Here is a 26,182-nt window from a genome sequence, read left to right as displayed (position 1 = left end):
CACTTCAATTTAAACTTTCGTTGTCAGTTTTTATCTATTTATTTGATTTAATATTTATTTAGTTGACAAAAACAAGTTTTTGAACAACATTTGAAGTGGATCAAAAAAGTTCATCAAAGTTGTCCTAGGACAAGAACGGGTATTGTTCAAAATTCATGTATAACTTTGATGAAAGATTTTGATCCACTTCAAATGTTGACTAATATAATATAATATAATATAATATAATATAATATAATATAATATAATATAATATAATATAATATAATATAATATAATATAATATAATATAATATAATATACCTTACTCATCAAGCAATTTCATGGGTTTTTAAGTCAACATAAAAAGTTCAGCTGGCTATTTGTGTGCTTCTGTATGTTTGTTTGTTTGCTTGATGGGCCAACTATGTCATTCTCCACACTTCATTTCGCACACATTTAAAAGCATTTAGCAAAACCGTGGTGAGTTGCTAATCTGATTAACTCTTGGCTTTTAAGATCACCTCCTTTCCTCTCCTCTCCCAATCCTCCCTCCCATTAGAAGATAATAAAGAGCAGGAACTTCTCACTCATAGAACCTGCACCTGTGTGTTTTTCTGAGTGCCATTAAGTTTTAATTAGACAGGTTCTGTGTGTACAGTAGTGCATACAAGGAGTATTAGGCAAATTTATGATGCATACGGCGAAGGACGCTGGGAGATGTATGTTGGCGCGAAGGGAGACAGTGAAAAAAAAAACTCAAATCAGCACAATTTGTTTCCTCCCATTTCCAGCATGTACAATATTTAAGCCATTAAGGGCTGCTTCTGTCAGCGCATTCTCAGCAACACATTAGTTAGAGAGAGAGAGAGAGCAGGCAAGATGCCCAAGATGATCATCTCCATCAAACAGAACACGCTTGGTCGACACCACAGTTACAAACGCCAATGCTTTCCATGCAAAAGTGCATATCAGGCTTCCCGGACATTCCCTCCTGACAGGTCTGATTTTCAATTTAATGGGAACATTTTGCAGACAAGCTGCTCTTTCATCAGCGGCTCTGTTTTTAAGTGAGGTGAGGTGAGGCTTTGAGGATGGTTTGACCTGGTTTAACATATGAGAGAACAACTGGACAGGATAGCAGTCCTGGGATAGCAGGTGGAATAGACTCATAAAGTAGTAGTAGTAGTAGTTATCCTAACAGCATTGTCAAAATTATTCAAAATATAAGATATTTTTTGTGTGAATGGAACGGTTACTTACACAGTAAGTAAATAAATAAAAATAAAAGTATTATTTCCGATTTTTTTTTTTTCTTTCATTTTTTAATTATAAGCGCCATTATATGAATATATAGTAATAAATAGTACATTTTATCTACATATATTTGACTACTTTTTTAACGCATGAAAAATGCTCCACAGAGGCATTGGTGAGTATTTTTGAGTGACGATGTAAATTAATAATTGTATGAGAGTTTATACAACATATTCCCTGAAATGATTCCCAGAAATAAACCGAAACCTAGAAAAAAACAACACCTAAAAATCATAGCAATATTCACAATGGTGCTTAATTTTATCAGCATCAAAATCAACATTAATACATTATGAATATTGGATATATTGCCTTATATTCCGGTCACCTTTGCTAATCATGCTGGTATCCGATGGGAGTTAAGGCCCTTGCACACTGAGTCCGAAATTCGCGTCCGAAATTTTTGCACGTTAAAAAATAAATACGACCTCACGTTAGGTCAATCCCGCTTACACACTGCCTCTGAAACTTTCGCCCCTCATAAGAAAATTCGGATCAGGTTTGATTTTCTGCGTTCTTCGCATCCGTTGCAAGCATTTTGAATGGTGTTTTGACTATGCAGAGCCACCGAATCACAAATACGCATTTTCGGATTAAGTGTGAATGGACCTTTAGACTGAGTGTGAAAGCTAATTTCCCTGGCATCTTATTTCCTAGAACAAACAAAAAAAGAAAAATATAGAGGAATATATCTAGATAAACATAATAAACAGAAATGGAGAAAAGACTCATGCATACACAGAAGCCTTTCTGTGCTGTCAAGTGCAGCTGCCGGTTTGTTTTGTGGTTATCGGGAGCACAGAGCAGCCGTGGTGTAAAGAGTCCAGGCCGTCACCCTGACATGCTTGCTAAATGTCGTTTTTCCAGAAGCCTTTACAAATGGCTCACAAGACAGGTGCTTTTCCAACAGCTTGACCTCTGACCGACGCATGTCTGTCAGCCAGTCTCTGAACTGCGAATTCCTGAATCAGAGAGCATGTTTTATATTTCACACTGGAAGAGAGAATGTGACCAGCATGGCTGATTTTTATTTATTTTTTTGTTAATGTAATGTATATTTTTTTGTCTGGTCTTCACTGCAGCATAATCTGCCAATTAGAAAGAGACTGTCTGACCCAGATGCAATGTGAAAAACAACAGTACTTTTTGAGAACTTTCAGTGTTTTGTGTCGCTCAGGGGCGGGTTTATCCAAAATAGATTATTCCAAAATAGTAGATGGGATTTTCTGCATGGAAAATTAAATTCAGAACTTCTAAACTTCTAAATTCTAAAGCAGAACTGAGTTCATGTAAAGCCAGCTAATCAGATTATAACTAATGATTTCAGACGACAACAGATGAACGAACTATTTGAAAGTAGACATTCCTACCCAACTTCACCAGGTAGGGCTTTACTCTCTGCACTCCCATTGGCAGTTGCCACATTACATCATTGCTCATTTGCATAAAGTTAAAATGCTATTTATCTATGCCCATGCATCTACACTAAAATTCAAAAGTTTGAGTTTAGCAAGATATTTCATGTTTTTCAATTTTCAAATCTCTTTTGCTCACCATCAAAAACACAATTCAAATTCAAAATAACTTTCTTTTTTTAATATATTTAAAAATATATATTTTTCCTGTGATGTCAAAGCTGAATTTTCAGCATCATTATTCCAGTCTTCAGTGACACATGATCCTTTAGAAATTGTTCTAATAGGCTGATTTGCTGCTCAAGAAACATTTTTATTATAATCAATGATTATTTGATGAATAGAACATTCAAAAGAACAGCATTTCTTTGAAACAGAAATCTAATAAAACATTATGAATACATCCTTATTCTCACTTTTGATCAATTTAATGTGATTAAAAAAAAAATCCTACTGACCCCAAACCTTTGAATGGTAGTGTACCTATGTAGTGATTGAAAATGTAGATTAACTGGGTTCATATTCATACAGATGTAAGGAGAGGTTTTGGAACAATTTGTCCTCAACTTGATCAATCCATGATGAAGAACACATTAGTCTCTTGCTAGGTTTGGGTGACGTTGATAAGACAATACTGAGGCACCTGCAGGACTCTGGGACATGGCCTGGCTCAGTCTAAGCTGTGAGCAGATGGTGTGTGTATGTGTACGTGTGTGAGCATGTAGCGAGAGTAAAAGCACTCTGGTTTTGCTTTGGGACTGGACCAACAACCAGACGCAAGGTCATTTCAATGAAAAACTACTAGTGTAGTTGTTTACTCCAGATTTAAGCATCAAAACCTCTGGCAGTAGCCCTGTGCAATCAAATTACACTGTTTGTACTGGCTTAAATAAATAAATGTGCTCATATTCATGTTTTTAGACAAGCTCTGCAGTGTTCCTCCACTGACGGCATGTTTCTCCTCACTAGATGGCACTGTGACCAAAGCCTGCCGTAATAGAGGAGAGCCACTGAGTTTGGCCACAGCACTGCTCAGCTTTAACTCAAATCGATGGTTATTACTGTGTCCTTGGCCCAGTCGCCCACAGCAAGCATTCAAATGGGAGGGCGGCCAACGATTCCCCTTTTTCCTCATGGGCCTAGCTCCATCTCCCAGCATCCACATATATGCTTCCATCTCTCTCAATGAATCCCTCAACACACAGGCATTTATACACACTCAACGCTGGATGTAAATGACAGGGGTACAGCTGCAAGAGACTAGTGCTATAGTGCTCCTTTATTATCTAGTTTTCCAAGCGGTTTATGAGGATAATGCCAATGTATTCATAACGGGGTTTACAGAGAGACGTGTGTGTGAGTGTGTAGGAGGGGTTAATCAGAGGAGCCTTGATAGAGTAAACAATGCACTGTAATTCCAATCACCACCTGTACCACCCATGCATCACGTGATATCATGTATGAGAGAGTGAGGGGTCAATAAGCCAGCGCTGTAATAATCATGCAAGAAATCCGCCGGGTATTGATTTGCATTGTTTGTACAGAAAAATGCACATTACTCTCTCTAATTTCACAGCTTTGACAGTGATCTTCACATAAAAATGAAGAAACATCCTGTTAATTATATACAGACTGGAGAGAGATGATATTTATTAACTGATCCTTTTTCTGTCAAGCTGCTTTGAAATGAAATGTATTGTGAAATGCACCATACAAATAAATGTGAATTGAACAACAAAGTAATTTAAGGTTACACTGTTAAGTATAAAGTATATAAAAGTGTGTGTGTGTGTATATCTATCTATCTATCTATCTATCTATCTATCTATCTATCTATCTATCTATCTATCTATATATATATCTATATCTATATATCTATATCTATATATATATATACATACATACACACACTGTACCGATGGTATCATGGGGAAAAACTGCCATGAAAATATTTTTAACATTATCTCATAATTTGGCAGCAGGTATATTAGGCTGCTGTCACTTTAAGACCTGACACACGGATCCATTATACTGTTACACATGCGTTTTTTTCTCAACTGTTTACGTTCACTTAAAACATAACTGACTGTGTTTACGTGAATACATGTATTTTGACATTATTTTGTGTGTATTTAACTGAGGCGGCTTTCTGTGAGCGTACTTTGGGTGTGAGCACAAAATCTGCAGGAATGAGTAAAATTATGCGTAACGCGCAATCCCACGCCGAAATTCAAACCCTGTAACCAACAATATTAATCCATAGATAATGAAATGAGTGAGTTTGTGTGTCTAGTCGCTGTCGGAAAAAAGGTGTGTGCGAGAGAGAAAGTGCAGCTGATATTGTGTATCTACGGAAAATGTTTTGAGGCGTTTCAGATATTTCAGTATCGATATGTATCGAAAAATGTATATTTTTGACAACACTACATTGCACTTGTGTGTGTTTGTGCATTCTACCTGGCGAAATCCAAATCAGCCTCTCGTGACATGGTGATGTTGGTCAGGTTCTGCTGGAGCACAAAGATATTTCTGCACATCTTCTTGATGCCGGACTCACTGATGCGCTTGAAGTACTGAGCTCCATTAATCAGAATGCAGGAGATCAGATGACCCAGTCCTGCACAGAGACAGGAAGACAGTCAGAAAAGAAAGACTCCTTCAGGCATCAGCTTCCTGTTGAGACAAGAGGTCACTCTCACCCTCAAAGATATACTGAAACTTGTGTTGCTGCAGGGCGGCTCCCATCACTTCCTCTATGGCACTGATGTCCTTATTCAGCTTCACCACCAGGGGGTCGTAGTCCATGCTGGCTGCATTAGCCACGATGGCGTAGTTGCCTTGTTTTGCCAGAGGGATCAGATAATGGAAACAGTGGACCCTGATGGAGCACAGACGACAGGCACGGAATGACAATTATGAGTTGAGTAAGATAAGAACTTTCCTGAAGCTTGAGATATGACTTATTTTAACCCACACAGGATTTCACCTCAAAATGAATATTTTTCACATGAAGTAGTCTTTTCGTTTGACATTTCTGCAAAACCTCAATTAAGATATCTTTGATCATGTGAACTAATTATTTTCAAATTTGGCATATTTTGTCACATTTTTATTTTAAAAGGGAGTTTGTATCAGTGTTATTTTAGCATCATTAATTTTCTTGTTAATATTTTGAATTAGATTCATTTTATTAAAAGTTTATTTAAAGATTTAGTGATTTAGTTGTGCTTTTGTAATTTTCTATTAGTAAAAAAAAAAAAAAAAATCAGTATAGTTTTTGTTAAGTTTACAATAATAAAACACATGAGTACATCTCTACATGTTCTGTTGAAAAATTAATCCTTTAAATCAAAATGCAAATATCCATTTTACACAAACAAAAACTTGAAACCATTTTTGAATGTGTGCGTTATTGTTATTATGCAAGTAAGTTAATAGTACTCTAGACTGTCATCAGAGAAACACCAGGTGTTGGTGGTGAATATCTTATTCCACAGCTTCACTCTATAAAGGCTGAATGAACTGGGATGATGGAATGTCCTGTGAGCAGGTGCATGTGTGTTTGTTTGCGGCTACAATCTATGGAGTGTTCATGGCCTAATAAACCTGCGTATAAGTGCACAGATAAAGAGTGTTTCTGAGAGAGAAGGTGAGATGGAAAGGTTTCCATAATGGCCTCCAACAGACCTGCAATAAACCTCCCTTTTTTTATTATTCACCATTAGAAAAGCTTTAAGCGAAGACGCCTGCAAAAAGCCTGCATCCTCTTCTTCTTACCCTCTCTTATGGCTTAATTTACCCTCAAGCACTGTCAAGGGAAATTTGCTTGATGGAAAAAGTCAATAACGCGTAGCATGGGAGCCGCGAGTTATTGTTTCCAAATCATAAACAGGATCACATAAGCTAAATGATATCAGAGAATAATCGGGCGAGCCACAGGGAGGGCCTGTGGAGGAGGGTACGGAGAGTGAATGACCCATTGATGCTCTTTTGCCAGGCAGACTCTTTGGAAGGCCTAAAAATACAAGCCGTTTAACACTGATGGAGATGATTGTTTGTAGCTGTGTAGAATCAGTCTGCAAATCTGCAGAGTTTAAGCCATTGTTTGTGTGAAGATACCTTAAAGTGTGCCTTTGGAGTCTTCTCAGATTGAGATGATAAAGTGGGACTTACCTGACCTCCAGATGCAACACCAGCAAGCAGCGGTCAGCAATGTCCTGGAAGGATCTGGAGAGGTCAGTCAATGTCTGGAGTATCTGTTCTCGACTGCGAACATTCTCTGTGTTCACTTGAGCATCTGAGCCTGGGGATAGACCTAGAAATAGACAAAATAAAAGATAATCTGCATTATAAAACAAACCAGAAAAACATTTATAGCCATTATACCAACAAGTGGAAAGACTTCCCAGACTTCCTAATAAGTAATGCCAACAAGTTCAACAAGCACATGTAGATGTGGTATTTGGGTTTCCACAAAAATTAAAGGCTCCAAAAAGTGGTTTTCGCAGAAGAACCATTTTGGGTCCATTAAAAACTCCTTCAGTGAATAGTTCTTAGCGTGAAGAACATTTTAATAATCTAAAGAACCTTTTTCCACTATATAGAACCTTTTGTGCAATTGTTCGTCGAACAATTTACTCTAATAAAGAACTTTTATTTTTAAGAATGTCCAGCCACTTGCATTTCACAATCATGAAAATCATGAATCAATAAGCCGACAACCAGAAGAGTCTGTGTACACTGAAAAAAACTATTTGGTGTAGGATTTGCAGGATTTTCACTCTGAAACTGATCTCACAAATAATTACAGACGGCAAGTAACAATGAATCAAACATTATATTTTGAATTTTGAAGTAGAAAGACTGAAGTAGTATATTCTTGTAAAATACTTCAATAATCGTTGTTATATTTACAACAGTGTAATCAATGATACGCAAGCACACATACGGCCACAGGACGACTATCAAACAGAAAAGTGTGTGCGTGTACGACACTAGGCGATCAATGAGGCACGAGAGATGGCGATGGACACTGACTTCCTGTAACTCCTTGTGGCATGTCTGCACTTCTGAAGGTCACATTCGCACACACACATATAACGGTGTGCAGAGAAGTAGTATGTGTGTGTGGACGTGTTTGCTTTGATGATGGACGCCAGTTTGCTCACTTGGCACTGGGTCCCTTGAGTTTGTTCAGGAGAATGGCCACCGTCATTGAGCAATTATATATATACACACAGACCACTGTCAAAAGACATTTGGTAGTTAATTGCTGTCTTTCTATAACTCTTAGAAGGAAAAAGGTTTGTGGGAGATAAGTGTGTGTTTGGCATGGAATGATTAAAAATGCTTGAAGACAAGAAGTACAAATAGAGCAGTGATGACCAGGTGGTAGATTAGAGGCACTGGGCCACCAAGGACTGATCTGTAAGAGCACAGAAAATTCCCCTGATGTGACGTCCCGTGGATAACAGAACTGTCAGGCCAGGGTAACAAGAAAAGGTTTTATTTGGCAGGGAAATTAAAACTGAGTACCAAATAAGCTATTACATTTTGCCATCCTATAATTACATTTAAAGAGATGTGCTCACCTACAAATTAAGTTCAACCATCATTTACTTACCCTCATGTCCTTTTAAACCTGTATGACCTTATTTCTTTTGTGGAACACAAAAGGAGATGTTTTAAAGAATGATCATGCTGCTCTTTTTCATACAATGAAGGCAGACAGAGATGCGGTATTTGAAGACACGTCACACCAGGTTTGATGCTTATGATGCCAAATTACATTGGTTCTTGACGGTCTCATAACCAAAGTTGAATTTGTAGAGGCATATACAGCGGGGAAAATAAGTATTTGACACATCAGCATTTTTATCAGTAAATATATTTCCAAAGGTGCTACTGACATGAAATTTTCACCAGATGTTGATAACACAACCCAAGGAATCCATACATACAAAGAAACCAAACCAAATAAGCTCAGAAATTAAGTTCTGTGTAATAATGTGAAATGACACAGGGAAAAAGTATTGAAAACATGAAGAAAGGGAGGTGCAAAAAGGCAGGGAAAGCCAAGACAACAGCTTAAAACTATTATTAATTAAAAAGCAATCCAGCCCTCTGTCCGTGCAAATTAATAACAGCTGGTTCAGTCCCAACGGATGGCCTACAAAAATGTCTCATTGCCAAGGTGTCACACAAGACACATCTCATGATGGGTAAAAGCAAAGAGCTGTCTCAAGACCTTTGCAACCTAATTGTTCCAAAACATAATGATGGAATTGGTTATAGGTGTCATTCTAAGCTTCTAAATTTTCCAGTGAGCACTGTTGGGGCCATAAAACGGAAGTGGATACCATAATACACACTGTGTTTGGAGGAGAAATGGCAGTGCACATTACCCTAAAAACGCCATACAACTTGGTGTTGGCTCTTGGACAACTCTTCTGATTATTCTTTTCACTCCTCTGTCGGAAATCTTGCGAGGAGCACTGGTCGAGGCAAATTTATGGTGAAATGATTGTCTTTCCACTTCCGTATTATGGCCCCAACAGTGCTCACTGGAAAATTTAGAAGCTTAGAATGGCGCCTATAACCAATGCCATCATTACGTGTTGGAACAATTAGGTTGTGAAGGTCTTGAGACAGCTCTTTGCTTTTACCCATCATGAGATGTGTATTGTGTGACACCTTGGCAATGAGACCTTTATGTAGGCCATTATTTGGGACTGAACCAGCTGTTATTAATTTCCACTGACAGGGGGCTGGATTGCTTTTTAATTACTAATAGTTTTCAGCAGTTGTCTTGGCTTTCCATGCCTTTTTGCACCTCCCTTTCTTCATGTGTTCAATACTTTTTCCCTGTGTCATTTCACATTATTACACAGAACTTAATTTTTGAGCTTATTTGGTTTGGTTTCTTTGTATGTATGGATTCCTTGGGTTGTGTTATCAACATCTGGTGAAATTTCATGTCAATAGCACCTTTGGAAATATATTTACTGATAAAAATGCTGATGTGTCAAATACTTATTTTCCCCGCTGTATACATGAATGAGGTTTAACATAAACGGCAGAGGCTAAGATTATAAGTGAAAATGACTTAAATGTGAAAAAGACCGAAAAAAGATTTCAAATATAGCATGCAGATGTCAGGATGAGGGTTAAGGGATGAAGCGAAGACTCAATTGTGCAGTTTTTTTTTGTTTTGTTTTTTTAAATAAAACAAACAGCAGAAACTATCCAGGAAAAATCATGACCAGCAGATGGACTGAACTGGGCAGAACAAGGCAGGGCTGGAAAAGGCCAGTCACACTGACAACACATAACGAGAAACATTAGACAGCGAACTGGCACAGGACTGCACACACAAGTAGAATAAATAGGGAGCAAACAAGACAGGGCTGTGTCCGAAATAGCCCCCTATAGGGAGATAGCCATTTGTGATGGTGTTCGAAACCATAGTGGACATTATCGAGTGCACTAATTCAATCCCACAATGCACCACAATAACAAGTGTACAACCGATGTACGCTCAACGGCTAGAGAATACCCATAATGCACTGTGACGGTCGTGGCAAATGAATTCCCGCATCTCGCCAGAAGATGGCGTCCGCAGCTGAATCATCCATCCATCCACTTTCCAAACCGCTGGTCCAATGTGGCTACAGCATAAAATCTTTCAGGTATAAATTCCTTTTTAATGTATTATTAAATAGTTTAATTAAGGTTTATACATCCATGACAGAGTTCAAGATAAATCTTTTCATCTTACTACTGGAGCCTCTAGTTTGCCTCAAGTTTCAAATGATTATTCAACAGCAAGCATAAACTATGCAAAAGAGGCAGTCTTTCCGGCGAACTTAGTGTCCGAATTTCATTCACTCCTTCAAGTGGACTATATTAGTGGAGTAATGTAGGGAATAGTGGATGAGGGTATAGGGGGTGATTTTGAACACAGACCAGGTGCGGCAACTGAACCAATTATCAGATAACAAGATGGGCGGGGTTAAGACAATAGACAGAAGAACACATGACACAAAGAAACAAACATGACAAGCCAAATACAAGCGAATACAACACAGCAAAGCATGTTCTGCGAAACACAAAACAAAAAATAACATGAAAGCACGAGGCAGATGAAAACACAATCTGCGTGCGACACAACACAACGAGCAAACTCGAAACAGCACGCTCACTCACGCAACAACACAGCGAATACTCATCCTGTGCTCTCACAACAGAAGACAAACACATAAATGTCCGAATCCGGACAGAATCAAAACAAAATAGACCGAAGTGCCAGGATCCGAACACCACGCTCTGCACACAAACCAACTCACATGTTGTGGATAGAAGAGTGCACGGCCCGAGCGAACTCGGAACTGCACGCTCACCATGACAAGACGATAGCAGTGTCACTAACCCAAGAATAAACAGAACCAAGGAAAGTGACAGAACCCTGACATTAAGTCAAATAAATGAATCTGTATATCTGTACATTCTGTATAAACCTTGATTGTTTATTATAATTAAATTAATATATGAATATATTGCCTGTGGATTTATATATATCTCTCTCTCCTTTCTCTAGTGTTATATGTGTTTATTATTTAATATAATGTATTTTTTTAAATAAAGTAATGATATATACATCATAAAATATTTTTTTTTATATATATATTATTTATAATATGCATTAAATATAAGAATATTAAATAATATTTTCAAACAAAGCTAACATGAACAATTTCATATTCCTCTATGTAGCTTTCAATCATTAACTGCTTTTGCACAGCCAGCCAAAGTAAAGCTGTTTTACCAGTTTGGATGCAATTAAAAATAAAAAAAAATAAAAAATGCTGTTTATTTAAATCGGTTCATAATTTTAGTGAATTTGGAACTGAGCCTATCATGAACAGCATGATCCAGACATTCAGAGTGTACTGCAAATTCAAAGGAAACCGATGCTGCACGCCAATTAACCTGCAAGTTTGAATTATGCAGTTAGTCTGAATTCCATCCATGTGTAGAGCTGGTTGTCAAGTTGTGTGTTTGTTAACACAAGTGTGCTCATGTATACACATACCAACTGTCGGTGAACGAGTGAGTGCAGCAGCATGTGGCAAAGCATGGCTGCTCTGTTTAAAGTCTGTTTGTGCCAAGACCCCCTTACCCAGACCCCCACTGGTGGTGCGAGAGAGAGAGAGATGGGCCTGATGTCCATCGCCTCTGAGCTCATCCCGCCACGATGGTGTGATCAAAGTCGCGCCACATGGGCGGCCCCACTGTTTCGAGTTAAAACAGACCTCTGAATGTCTTCTTCTGTCTTCCTTTAACTTAAATGTCTTTTATCGGAGGCTGTACGCTGTGTAGATGTGTGCCGTGTGCGTGAGTTGGACTCATCCAATTATTTTCAAATCCTATCTCGCCTAAGCGTCTGTTCGATGCCATCTGTGAGAGGGTGGCACTCATAAAGACACAGAGAGAAGGAGAGAGCGGAGATCAATCATTCGCTGATACCCTTCTCCACGACCACATCCCACTGGCAGTGAAGCTTAAGCCCAAAAACTGCTGTCGAAAAACTGCATCATCTCGCCGCACACCTTCCACAGGCTGTTAAACACAGCGCTCTAATAAACAAGATATCTGACCTCTGCGGCAGCAAAGGGAGAGGGAGACGAAGAGAGATAAAAAGAGAGACCGAAGCCTCATGAATGATGCATGTGATTGGCTGAGAGCGTTAATTATTCGGCTGCAGTAACAGCAGTGACATCTGCATGGGGAGAGCCAAGCTCTGTCTGCCGACGACCTTTGACCTCACTGCGTCAGCACTTTGACTCGCTGGCAAAGCCTTCAGGACAGAAATTGAGTAGGTGTCTTCAGTAAAAGCTATTCCAGAAATGAAAGTGTGTCTGTGTGTATCCATAGACATTATGCTAATAGATGGAAAGCAGACCTTTACTGTCGGCGATAAAGGTACTTTTTAAAACTCCAAAAATGAACAGATCGCTTGACCCAAGAGTTACTCTTTCTTTGGCACTAAAGGCTATGAAAGCTCAAAGCTCTACATCTGTTCAGCGATATGAGAGCGATGAATCTCCCGAGAGCTATAGGAAGCTGTATTTGGAAGCATGTGAAAGGAAGAGGGTTGTTTGGACAACAGTTCTGCCTTTTGTCTGTCAAGCCTAGGTAGGTAGAAGGTGCTTAAAGGTCTTGCTCAAAGGCACGAAGGTAATGGTCAGAGAAAAACTCCTGAGATAAAACTCAACCTGGGGCCAAAGAAATTCAGTTCACTTGGCAGCTATCTTGTTCAGCTATTTTCTAGTCATGCGAGTATAGCTCCCGTTTACATGAATAGAGAAAGGTTGAAACCTCAAATACAGATGGTGTATGCGTATGGAATCAGAAATAAAATCTAAGGAGAATGGGATCCTAAAATTAGCTTTTTAAAAGCTCTAAATCATGTAAAAACCTCTTTATTGTCATGCCTATATCATTAAGGAGGTTAGCTCTTTTAACTTAAAGTGCAAGGTTACCATCAGAACATAGTGAGTGGTGCAGTTTTCCCCATTCAACTCTCTACGAATGGTCTCGACTGACTAGGTTTGACCCATGTTTTTTTGCTTCATTTAATACTTAATACAGAACAAGAGTAGTGATTTTAGTGAGAGTTGGAATATATCTGATTGTAGGTGGGTTTCCGTCCACATCATTTTATGTGAAATCCGCATAAAAATGCATAAATTTGCTTGAGGCAGAAAACATGTGACCAAAGAAATCGTTCAGAAAAGAAAATCATTGGATCAGTATCATCTCACAGCGTCTCAAATTCATTCTGAAATGCCGGAGCAAAAGCCTGTCATCAAAATGATTGGCCGTTATTACCTTCAGACACGTTGTCGCTCCAGACGTGAGGCATCTACTGCTGATGGCTAGCAAAAAAAGTATTTTATCCGCAAGCTCTAAACTGCTAATAATTTACCATCTATAATAATAAAAAAAGCCATAGTGGCTTCCACAGTGGCAACAACATCCATTTTCTTTTTCTAGGACATGGGATGGAAACGCTGCAGTATTTGCAAACTGTTGTTGTGATATTCAGATTTTAATTTACAGCATTCGCATACTGCAAATCAAATTCACAATTTGCATGTAAACAGCCTCTCTTATATTTAATCTGCATGTACAGAAGATGTCCTCACTTCCATCCAAGCGCCATCTTTACTACACAAAAGTCTGAGAGGGCAAAAAATACAAATAGTGTTAATAAGTGTACAAAAACCCCAGACAGACGAACACAAGAAAGAACATACAGAAACACACATGTCATGAGGAAACTGAGCTCTGGGCCCAGATAGATTTAGGGAAGATTTCATGTTATTGAAAAGATCCCAGATGAGTGATGAGACACAAACTGTCTTCATGACCAATCAAAGCCCATCGATTTCTACCCAAACAGTCGGTGCAAGAACGTGTCCTAGTGCCAAATCAAATTTAGATCACATTAAGATTCAACACCATGACGCTAAAGAGCAGGATTATCTTATCGCAGAGGTCCGAGTGTTTGTTTTAGCAGAGGTTGGAGGGACGGAGATTGAGCAATGCCACCGATTAAACTCACTTAGACAAGGACAAGGTCTCATTGTCAGTCTGACAAACTGCTGGACATTCTTTGTGGAATACTTCTAGAACACAAACGCCAAGTCAGGGTGGTCACAGGTGCATAAAGGATGTCTCTTCCTGTGCACGGTGGGCCTGCGTTTTAGAAAGACAAGGGCAAAAGAGCTCTTTCTCTCACTCTCCCTCTCTAGGAACTCTCTTCACTCGATCCACTTCAAAGCTTAGTCTCTGGTGGTGAGACGCTGTTTAATCTCCCCCACATTACACTGGCAAACGTGTTTTAGTCTGCAAGACAAGACAGGAGAAAATGACTTGTTCATACCTGACTGGCTCCATAATATAAAATCCAATTTAAGGGGGGGTTACAGAGATAAGGGTTTCCGTCGGCGACGGTCCCATCAGCTCAGCAAACACTAAATAATGAACAATGCTGAAGCTGTCCCACCATGATAAAACACTCCATTACGGCTTCTGCACAGAACTAATGGTAATTACACCACGTCCTCCACCGCGCTCTTATTGAATTTTTATCTGCTCTGGACGCGAGTCGCTCTGAAGCAGTCTTTACCCAAAAAACAGAAATAACAATAGTTTTAAAATAGCTTATTTACAGATTTCAGTGAAAGAAATGGAGGAAATTCGGAAGGTATTGTGTGAAGTTTCACCGATGTGACGTCAAACATCCATCGCTGAAGTTTCATTGAAGTCTAGCTCAATATGTTCAATATATTTCAAGTCAATGTGACACTATGCAAGAATAATTTAAAAAATGATTTACACAGGTGTTTTCCGGCTTATCTTTCATGAGGCTCAATCAGTTCTTCTGATGAAGTAATAAAATGTATTTATTCAGTTCTGATAAAGTGATGAGGTTCAGAAGTTAGAGACACTGGGATTTAAATCTAATTTAAACCTGGAAATGCACAGTTTTAAAAAAAGGAGACATAGCAAACATTAAGATTACTCAAATTTGTCAGTATTTCGATTCAAATGATCACTAAAACGTTTGCATGATCATTTATTCTGTAAAGGAAAAATAATAAATTGGAAAACGTTTTGCCACAATACATGGCGACACATACTCAATACACAAACGTATACGCCAAACGTATACAGTAAACACACTCACTGCAGCTCCGGGGCAGGGTGCTGAAGAAGCCCCTGAGGCGGGTGGCGAGCCACTCCATGCTCTCCTGCAGGTTAGCGAGAGCCTTCAGATCACTGACGTCCCGCAGAATCTCATTCTGAGGAATTAACTTATCACCCAGATTCCCTGTCAAAACCTCAGACTCCTTGGCAAATGCCGCCCTGTGAGAGACAGAAAAAGAAATAATAAACATTTCCAGCATTAAAAAAAAGCCTCACTCGAGTTTAATCATTATTCCGTATGGTCTGCTGAATGTGGCCATGGCGTCGATACAGATTGATTTTAATAACAGCTCAGCACAACTGAACTGTCTGTGGTGGATGTTAATTAAACCAGTGCTTAGAAGTGAAAAAGATCGGTAAAGGTGAAGCATGTCATTTTTTCATGTTAAAATATTTATAGACCAGTTTATTGAGTCATTTAAAAAGTCACTTTCAAAAGCATAATTAAATAGTCGTTTTTGGAGACATGTCCATTTTTGACACCACAAGTAGAGCGTTTGGGGTAGGAAAACCTGTTTGTCCGAACGGATGGGCAGCGGAAGTATTTGGTAAACTAGCTAGTTTGGATTTATTATTTTTATTATTATTATATTTGCGATATTACACATTCTTCCTCTAAATGACACTTTAAAAAAGAGGTACATGAATGAGCTAAACTGAAAAATAATAGGTGGAAATATTTGTTGCAATTATTATTTTTTTCTTTTTTAAAGTTTCTTATTCTCTTATATTCTTAATTTAATTGACACAACTGAAGTTTGCAAAATATAATTGTTTTATCCTCTTACCCATTACCACTTTAATTCACATAACTTGCAAAACTAAACTGAAAATGAATAGGTGGAAATATTTTTTTTGCAATTTTTACCGTATTACTGCAATTATTATTATTTTATTTATAGTTTGGCAAATAAGTTTTTTGCAAAAAAGGTTTCGCTTTATTTTGATGGTCCCTTTGACATAAAGTTGACTAAGTAACGTTGCACCTACAGTACATGTCTACTCACACATGTCTAACTCTCATTAGAGTGTTAGTAGGGTATTAGTAGACTGGTAGGGTTAGAATAAGTTGACGTGCTTGCAAAGTTACTCATAGTTAGTAGAATGCCTGTTGGGGGACCATCACATTAAAGCGTTAGCAGATATTAAGCAGACAGTCTACTGAAAGGAGAATTAAGGTGGACAGGGGGGCAGAAGACATCTAAAGGGGAAAAGAGATGTTGCATGTCCTGGTGGGAAGGTGCGATGAAAATATCTTAGTGTTCTGGGCACCACTGTTGTACTTAAAAAGGCTTTCCCCTTACTCTGAAGCAAATCTATAAAGTCAGTATTTTCTTTGACCTCCTCCTCTACAGGTCTGTGATGAATGTGATAGAAAAAAAATCCACGTGGCTCATTTCTGAACGCTGTGAAATATTTTAAGATAAAACGCAGCGTCTATTGAACGGAAGACTTTTTAACAAGCTTTTATCACTCTGTATAGCATTGCCATACATGTGGCGTAATCCCTCTTTAGCTGATGAAACTGTCAGGGTCATTTATATGATAAAAGCCTCCTGCTCGCCGTCTGCGTTTAGCTTCAACAGGTCGGCTAGATTGGATTTTTCTGCCCCACATAACCAGTTCATTTATTTATTGTACAATTGCAGGCCATGGTACATCCAAACCGACGGAAGAACACGTTGAGGGCAATTTTGATAAAAATGGAGCCAGCCCTCCCCCTCCCTCTTGTCCAATCACAGTTTTCCTCATACTTGTGTCTTCTTTAATTTAAGTGTGCACTTGAGAGGAAAAGAGAGAAAGGGAGGGAGATAGAGCGAGCAAGTGAATCCAAAACAGAATTGCATGTGTGTTTGGGATGCTGGAATGTTACGGCAGATAGTGTGATTGCCTGCAGTTGAATTTGTTCTTGTTCAAAGATGTCAGCTGAAGCTATAAGGGCGAGATTTCACCCTTTGTAACACAGGACCCAAGCAGAATACCAAATTGCATTGGCGTCTGGCAAACAAAAAAATAACATTCATTTTCGACCAAGTGCAATTTTTGGACTTGAAATGGATCGAGTACATAAGTGTGTTTATTGATCTATTTACAGGACGTGAAGGCCTGCAGATCTGTGTTACACAGCACATGACCGCCGTCTGTGCGCTAACCTGCTCGGATGTGAGCTGATAGGAGTTGTCCGAGTGTGTTTGTATATACTGTGTGCTCGGTGATGAATCTGTGTGGAGAGCTCACAATGGGGACAGTGTGTATTTGTATTATGTATGTGTATATTAGCGTGTGCTCTGACCGTGTGAAGTCCTCTTCCTCCTCTCTCTTCTGTCTGAGCTGTCTGGGTTGGGTCATGCTGGCCCAGTTGGGCAGAGACTGCAGCAAACGGCTGATGTCTTCATCTTTAGCCCAGGATGCACTGATGGTCAGCTTCTCCTCGCACTGTACGATACCCCTACAACACACACACCACACAATAATCTCAACAACACTTCAGGATTAAAATAAACTGATTTAATTCAACTTTGGGAACATGGAAAATTGTGAGTACCATTTTAATTTTCAGCCTTAAATTTTAAAGTCTGTAAACATTGAACATTAGATTTTTAAAATGTTTTTAATAAATATTAAACATAATCTAAGATATATTTATTATTTATAAATGTATATGATAAATCACAAAATGTTTAAACCTTTAAAATTAAAAATATTTATTATATTATACTATATTATATTGCATTATATTATTACAGGAATACAGCCAAATTCATATATAATAAAAAAAATATATATATATATTATATTATATTAGCTCCACAGTTCAATGTGTTTGTAAACGTGCTAAACACATTATATAATACTCAGATGTTAATGTACACGGCAATAGCTAAAAATATTATGAAATGAATCTACTGATTTGTTAAGTGCTATATAATGATTTGTTAATTACTAGTAAATAGAAGATATCATCAAGTGTGATGAAACACTGCGTAAGGAGCTAAATTAGGAACAAAATCTGTGATTGGCTGAGGGATTAAACAAGCCCCATTTTACTCCATGTCTCGAAAAATTCTAAAATATGTAAATGAACCATAAGTTCAGATAAATCTCTTCAGTATTGCATAAGCAGACCATTAAAAGTGTGCACTGGCAGCTGAACACGGTTCCACAGAAGAGTATACAGAGAGGCAGACAAGAGCGCGGATGAATAAATTGTTATTGTCTGCGATGTGTAAAATGATTGAACAGATCATGTAGAACGAAATGCAGTGCGTTTCACTCATCTTATGGCTGAGAACGAGGGAGATAGAACAAAAGAAAGACAGAGAAGGAGACAAAGAGAGGGACAGATTGGTAGCATGTGATTATTGTGTGAGGAAACGGCTACCTCTGCACTTTCTACCCATGATTGAGCTCAGTCCAGATCCCTGCTGACTTACACATATGTGATCGGACACACACACACACACACACACACTTCACTTAAACACATGAGCAGACCAATCATCCAGTGTTTCCAATACCAAGGTTTTCAAACATCCGTAGACACCCCCTGGGGATCTGAGAAGATACTGCAGGGAGTACATTGAGAAGATATACTGTAAAACAGGTTTACCTTGATTTGAAAGAAATGTCTAACTATTTGAATGAACATTAATAATAAATTTTCCGTCCGTCATACTAATTTAAAACAGATACTTGTCTTTTTGAACTATTCATTAAAAGAACCAGCACATAAGAGTAATTTGTTCAGGAAACTACACTGCCCGGCAGTATGCTTTTAATTCACTAAAAATAACCACTTTATGAGATTCATTTGTTCATGAACTCGACTATACTAGACATATCATACGAACAGCATGTTAAGAATGTTTTAGATTGACTAAAAAGAACTTCATAAGAGTCATTATTGCAGGAATTAGACTACACTGGTCACGCTGTATGTTTTTGATATGCTAAAAAAGAACCGTCTCATAAGAGACATACATTTACGAAATCAGACAAAACTGGTCCTGCATATGTTTTTGATTCACTAAGAACCACTTCATAAGAGTCATTAATTCATGAAAACTACACTGGTTGCGGTGTATGTTGTTGTTGCGTGCAACCTGCCAGGTCAACCCAACAGAAAGACATTTCATGCCATTATGTTTTAGTACCTTTTTATTGCATCACATTCAATACAGACTACAAACTCGCATTCTCAAATACGATTTTGTGTCACATAGTATTATTACCTGTAAGCAGAATTGCAGATCTCCTTGTACTCTTTGAGCTTGTCACAGACCATCTCCAGGAACTGGTTAGAGTACGCACTGAGATCCTGCATCAGACTCATTAGATCCTGAATCGACTTCTCCACAACCACAGTGCTCTGAAAACACACACAAACACACACACTCAATATAATATACTCTGAAGTCAGGGCATCACCTCAATTCGTTTCTATGAATCAGATGATTGCTTTAGAAACTCTAAATGTCGCTGTTGTTAAGGTGCGGGGGAGGTTCTGGTCTGAGGTCAGGGTTGAGTTTAAGGATGACCAGTGCAGGCGCCCTCTATAAAGGACTGTGATAGACTACAGAATGCTGCAGTCTATCTGCTCAATTGCTCGCTTTTGAGCAAACAAGTCAAATAGCCTGAAAAACAAGCACGATCAAAACCCTCCATTCACCTGTCAGAGACGGACAACCCTGCTACGGTTAAAGAAGCACCATGATACAGAAGCATATGACCAGGGATATCACTTTATATGTGTGGCAATGACAAACCTCCACTTGGGCACATCATCCTTCAGGCACTGCGACTTCCTCTCTACCATTTAACGATTGCACCCTGCCATCAAAGCTAATGATGCTAATAGCAGAAGAACTACCCGCTCAAACAAAACAGAAGCTCGGGCACAAAATAGAACCACATTTTAACACTATGAAGGGCCAAAACAAAAGAGCATAGCCACCAACATTTGGCTGCATTTCTAACGCCAGTAGTGACTGACTGAAAGTGACAGCGAGTGTTAGCACGCCATTGGCAGGAGGATAGTAACGGTGTTGCCTACTGCACCAAATCGTAGTTTACTTTTGGCACTGGCACAAATGCACTGTTTAATTGGGCTCAGCACTAACTCAATCCGACCACATCATGAGCCATCCTGCACAATAGGGGGCAGCGGCGAGCGCCCCGAGTAGTTTGTTCTTATTAGCGCATTGCTGTACATTTGGCGTACAATCTGCTAATACACATATCACTGCCTGCTGCTTGCGCCCCCTGCCTGAGCCCCAGGGGCGGAGAGCGAGGTAATGATCCGTGGCACTGCCCTGGCCCATCAAGCTCTCTAGCAGTAAACTGCACCAGGGAACCGAGGGGGGTGGGAGAGAAACGACTCAGCGGGGGAACGCTAGCCTTCAAAGCTATGCCCCTGGTCACACTGGAACAAGTCCATCAACGCCATAGTGTATCTGATTATGTGTGTGAACGAGCGTCTAGGAAAGGTTGGCATGGTGACTGGGGACTGAGAATAGAACATATCTCTCAGAAATGTTAAGCATTTTGATTATGATTAATATATTGATCCAAATGGATAAAAATATAGTGATGTGTATTTAAACTGTATGTATATGTGTAATGGTAAAAAGTATACTGTACAAATTTGTGTGCGTATTTTGAATACTATCTTATATATAAACACATACAGTTAAAATATTTATCCATATTAAAAATATATATATAAAAAATTACACCATCATATACAGTACACATGCATATCTCCAAATTTTTCCATCTATAAGTATTTCATTTATAGAGAGAACATTTTTTTTAAAGTATACATTAAAAGGCTTGTTTTGAACACTTTTTCACAAATGAATGTGAGGAATTATATATTTAAAAAATATATATTATTTATATGCACCAATAAAACAATATAAGTGCAATTTTACCTACATGAATTTTTTACTTATATCATTTAAAAATGCAACACAGGGACTTCTATGAGCATTTACGTGTAACCGATTCATGAATCATACATCAATACACAATCAATACATTCCAAAACTACTTAATGTTAATGAGGTTTAAATAAGTCTTAGTGATCTCATATACACTAGTCTGGCTGGTCATGACACAAAGAGACATTGTGAAACTACTGTGGCAAGTCAATAGTCAAATAAAAAAGTGCATTAAAATCACAGTCAGTGTTTATGATGTTCGTTAATTTTACATTGCCAACATAATATTGAATAGATCATGCATTTTCGATATTTTGCTCACGCCTAATAAAAGCTACAGTGAATGACCAGAGAAATATCATACAAGCTGCAAAATTCGGTCTCTCTTTCCCCCTCTCATTTATGAAGCTCAATATTTCCCAGTAAACAAAGTCTCTAAGCTCCATTATTCAAGTAACAAATGCCCCAGTGCTCTGCGGCACATGTCTAATTCTCCTCATTTAACACACTCATTCGTCTTAGCCCCAGAAATCATTAAAAAGTAATCAAGCTCCAGAGAGAGAGAGAGAAAGAGAGAAGGAGAGGAAAATAGAGTTAAAGGATGGATAGAAGCCTCACAAGCGAAACAGACAGACAGACGGCGAGAGCTTTAGAGAAAAATCAAACCAGCAGAGGTTCTCTTGTCTCATCGCTAGCAAAATCCCTCCTTTCTACTTAAATATCACAGAGTGCCATGGGAGGTTTAAGATCTGTTGCTGGAAATTTCTGCGTCTCCTGACTCATTCTTACTCCGCTCACACTACAGAGCACCTTTGAATTCTTACTGGAGTACGTCCAGCCACGCCAGCATTGATTACAGTCCTCCTAAAATGAGCAGAGCTGCTGGAGGGAGTGTTTGCTAATGGCACAAGGTTTAGCGCAGTATAAATGAAGAGAGTCATAATAATGAACGCTCAGCGCGCAGTGGGACTCGACTGGTGAGCGTCAATGAGAGGGAAACACAACACGCAGTGGAGCAAAGAGAACTTAACTCACATGCTTAGGGACACTCAGAGGCCTGAGTGTGTATATACACACACACAAATCACACACTCTCTCTCACAGAATGACAAGTAAGAACCGTGAGAGTCGCAGCAGAAACGGCAGAGCTCTTCATAATGGCTGACAATAGTATCTAAATCACATGCAGGCAGCTTTTCCCAACAAGATGAGTAGATACAGCTCAGCTCCACCCATAACACACAACATATTGATTTATGGACATGAAGACAGACAATAATACTACTAATAATAGCGTTACATATGGTCTGAGTTTGAGTTTAGTTTGAATTTGAGTTGGTTTTGCACCGTTTCCTGTTCTGTTTCCTGTGTTAGTATTAGTTTCCATGGTTATTCATTGTTTGATTAATGAACTGAACCTGTTTCTTGTTTTGTTCATTGGTTTTGGTTACTATATATTGATGCTTTCTGCTAGTCTTGGTTCCATCTTTGTCAGTAATAGTTGGTCGTTCTATTAATGCTTTTTGAGCTTTTTGCATCCTGATTATCTTTGTTTTGTAAATAAAAACAAACCGCTGCAAATAGACCCTCATCTCATCTCTGCATCAACCAACAATGACAAATAGTTATTGTTATTATTATTTCAATCATAACAATAATTATTTAGATCATACATTTCCAATATATTAATATTGTTTATTTAGACAACATGCATATTTAATCTTATTAAAAATATAATTAATTTTTTTTCTTACTGAAGTACTGTACCAAGTCAAATCCCGTTCCTGTGAATTTTACTTCACTTTTATTTAAAGTAGACAAAAAAATAATAATGTGAAGTATAATTAGCTTACTGTATGTAACTGTATTTGTCCTTGTCAAGAGAGTCTTTGACCTGAAAGAGTGCATTTTAATTATGTTACAACTGTAGTTGAAGTCAAACTTGAACATGGTCAGCGATCAGGCTTTAAATAACTATATGTAAATGTCAAACTACTGTATAAAATGTAACAATTTAATAGATTTCAAGATCTGGTATCCTAGAATCCTACATAGTCACGACATTGAGGAAACTTGTGATTAAAAAAGCTTCTTTATACAGTTTGTGCTTCAAAGTTACTTTAATGAGAAAATTTCCAGTCTCTTGATATAATCAGTCAACATGAAAAGCTGTCTTTTTTACTTTCAATTAAATGAGGAAAGTTTTGACTGGATACTTTGACTTTTAATTGAGTAAAATTGAGACCCATGCAAAAGTTTTACACCCATGCAGCGTAAGCAGAGATCTCTTTATACAGTTCCAGCTGATGTACTGAGATTCTGTAAGAGTACAGGATTCACACACACCTTTGGAACAAACCACCAAGAAATCATTATCCATACATTTTAAACTCTGCCTTAAATATTAAATAACTGAGTAATGTAATTTATTCTATTGAACATTCATTACACATAGGTAATTAGATTATATTTATAATATGTAATGTATTGGAATGCCAGAAGAGAATGGGCTCCACTCCTAAATAATTATTATTTTACTTGGGCTTTCACTTCAAAGTACATATTTCACTGGTCAGTTTTATGTATATATAACCTTAATTTATTAAAGGTTGGATGAATGAATAAATTAATTAATAAATTATTGAGCTCCACACTCAATTAATATTGTATTAATTTTCATGACTTTTCCATGCCTGGAAGTCACATTTTAAAATCCCTTAAAATGACTTGTTTTTCCTATTGAGAATGGTTGGCAAGCAGGTGGACAGATGTTGAGATGAGTCTGTGTGTGTGTAAAGAAGGTTCACGGGCCATGGGTTTTCTCCATTAATCCAGTTTTGACCCCATAGCACAGAGTTCAGAGCATTTAACCCGAACCGTTCCGGCACTCACACACACACACACACACACACACACACACACACACACACACACACACACACACACACACACACACACACACACACACACACACACACACACACACACACACACACACACACACACACACACACACACACACACACACACACACACACACACACACACACACACACACACACACACACACACACACACACACACACACACACACACACACACACACACACACACACACACACACACACACACACACACACACACACAAGCGGGTTACAGATACAAACATTTATACTGTACAATGGTGTGCCTATGCAAAGACTGGCAGAATGCTTAGTAAATGAATTTGGAAGAGCAATTTCTTTTGGTCGCAGAGGTGAAAAAAACATGCAGAAACACACAAGCCTCTCCAGGGTAAAGGAGTGTAATGCATGAGAAGGGCAGCGGTGCGACAGTTCATTCATCACTGTCAGTGTGACCGTACACCACTGAGACCCACAGACATGCACACACATGCCAACATGACCCTGCCACTCAACCGCAACGCAACTGTATGGACGGATGCAGATGCAGGAGGTTACTTCTGTTGCTCTTTAAAGCGTTAGTTCATACAAAAAGAAAACGCTGTCACAATCTATTCAATCTCATCTCGTTCCAGACCCCTATGACTTACTTTCTTCAATGCAGAACTGAATGTTTATGTCACAGTTTTCTATACAATGTAAGTGAATTGATACTCGGACTGTGAAGCTCCAAAAAGGACAAAGAGCACCATAAAAGTGGCCCATATAACTTATGAACAATATTTCAAGTGTTTTGAAGCCATTTATTAGATAGCCATTAATTTATTAGATTCTATTTTATTACTTTTTATTTTAAAAAAGTACTACATTTTAAAATATTTATTATTACCATCAAATAATGTATTATTACATTTTACAAAGGGACAAATTTATATAAAGTTAACCATTTTTATTTTTCACTATTCTTTTTTGTAAGAAAAAGAGCAGGTTAAAACATTTTGCTGAAAATCTGTTACACAGGAACAACATGGTGAATAAGTCATGAATTTTTTATTGCTGTGAGAACTATTCTTTTACGTCTCTATTGTACAGTAGCTCTCAGCATTCTACGTCTGACATTGTTTGAGTCAGACTGAGGTGAAGTACAGGTCGCAAACATGCATGACATATGTGTAACAACTAAATGTAAACCTGTCAATTCTTCTAAAGCGCGGTGTGTGAGTGACAGACTCGACCAGCAAAACAAACTGAGCGGGACAAAAGCGCCAGGACTGCACTTCCTGCTGAAAATCCGCTGGCAGAAGGATTAAGCCTGTTTTATTAGAAGTGATTTAAATAAAGGTACACCGGCTCTGGAGGAGAGCTGATTACCGAACAAATGAATACAACAGTGTTCAATCCAAATGTAAATCCACATTCATCACAACTGAGGATCAATCTAAGGGCATGAACAGTGTGTTTATGGGTATGTGCGTGTGCATTGGGTTCAGTGCAAGCTTCAACCAAATCAAAAAAGAAGAACCATAGGTTATGACTGAACGCACAATCTTTGACAAGAAAAACAAAGACATTGTGTATCCACCTCTAACATTGTTCCTCCAAACACCAGTTACTATCTCTAACTTCTTTTTCAGAGTTCCTTAAAGTCTTACAGTCTCATTTCAGCATACTCATAGGATCACACATAAATCCATCATAAATGTAGCAGCACTGAGATTCAACTTTATGCTTATTTCTCAATAACGCACACATGATCACATACACCCCCTGAAATACAGCCATATGGGGCTAATGGTGCAGAGAGGGGAACAAACAGAAGGCAATGATATACACATTATCATTATGGAACGGA

The 26,182-nt window shown here is 38.3% G+C and overlaps 1 protein-coding gene across 1 annotated transcript in view; it reads right to left on the bottom strand.

Annotated features, from left to right (window-relative positions):
• The window catches only part of exoc4 (exocyst complex component 4), a 117,067-nt gene that overhangs the window by 5,229 nt on the left and 85,656 nt on the right, over positions 1 to 26,182 (bottom strand). The window contains exons 12-17 of the mRNA XM_081363696.1: positions 19,718 to 19,854; positions 17,779 to 17,934; positions 15,466 to 15,644; positions 6,885 to 7,026; positions 5,411 to 5,589; positions 5,169 to 5,328 (exon numbers count right to left, since the gene is read on the bottom strand). Of these exons, the coding sequence (XP_081219822.1) occupies positions 5,169 to 5,328; positions 5,411 to 5,589; positions 6,885 to 7,026; positions 15,466 to 15,644; positions 17,779 to 17,934; positions 19,718 to 19,854 (953 nt within the window). The remainder of the gene's footprint in view (positions 1 to 5,168; positions 5,329 to 5,410; positions 5,590 to 6,884; positions 7,027 to 15,465; positions 15,645 to 17,778; positions 17,935 to 19,717; positions 19,855 to 26,182) is intronic.

The sequence above is a fragment of the Scardinius erythrophthalmus genome, assembly GCF_964197995.2.
Source record: "Scardinius erythrophthalmus genome assembly, chromosome: 4".
In the NCBI taxonomy this organism is placed as follows: domain Eukaryota; kingdom Metazoa; phylum Chordata; class Actinopteri; order Cypriniformes; family Leuciscidae; genus Scardinius; species Scardinius erythrophthalmus.
This window is presented reverse-complemented; position numbering and strand designations above follow the sequence as displayed.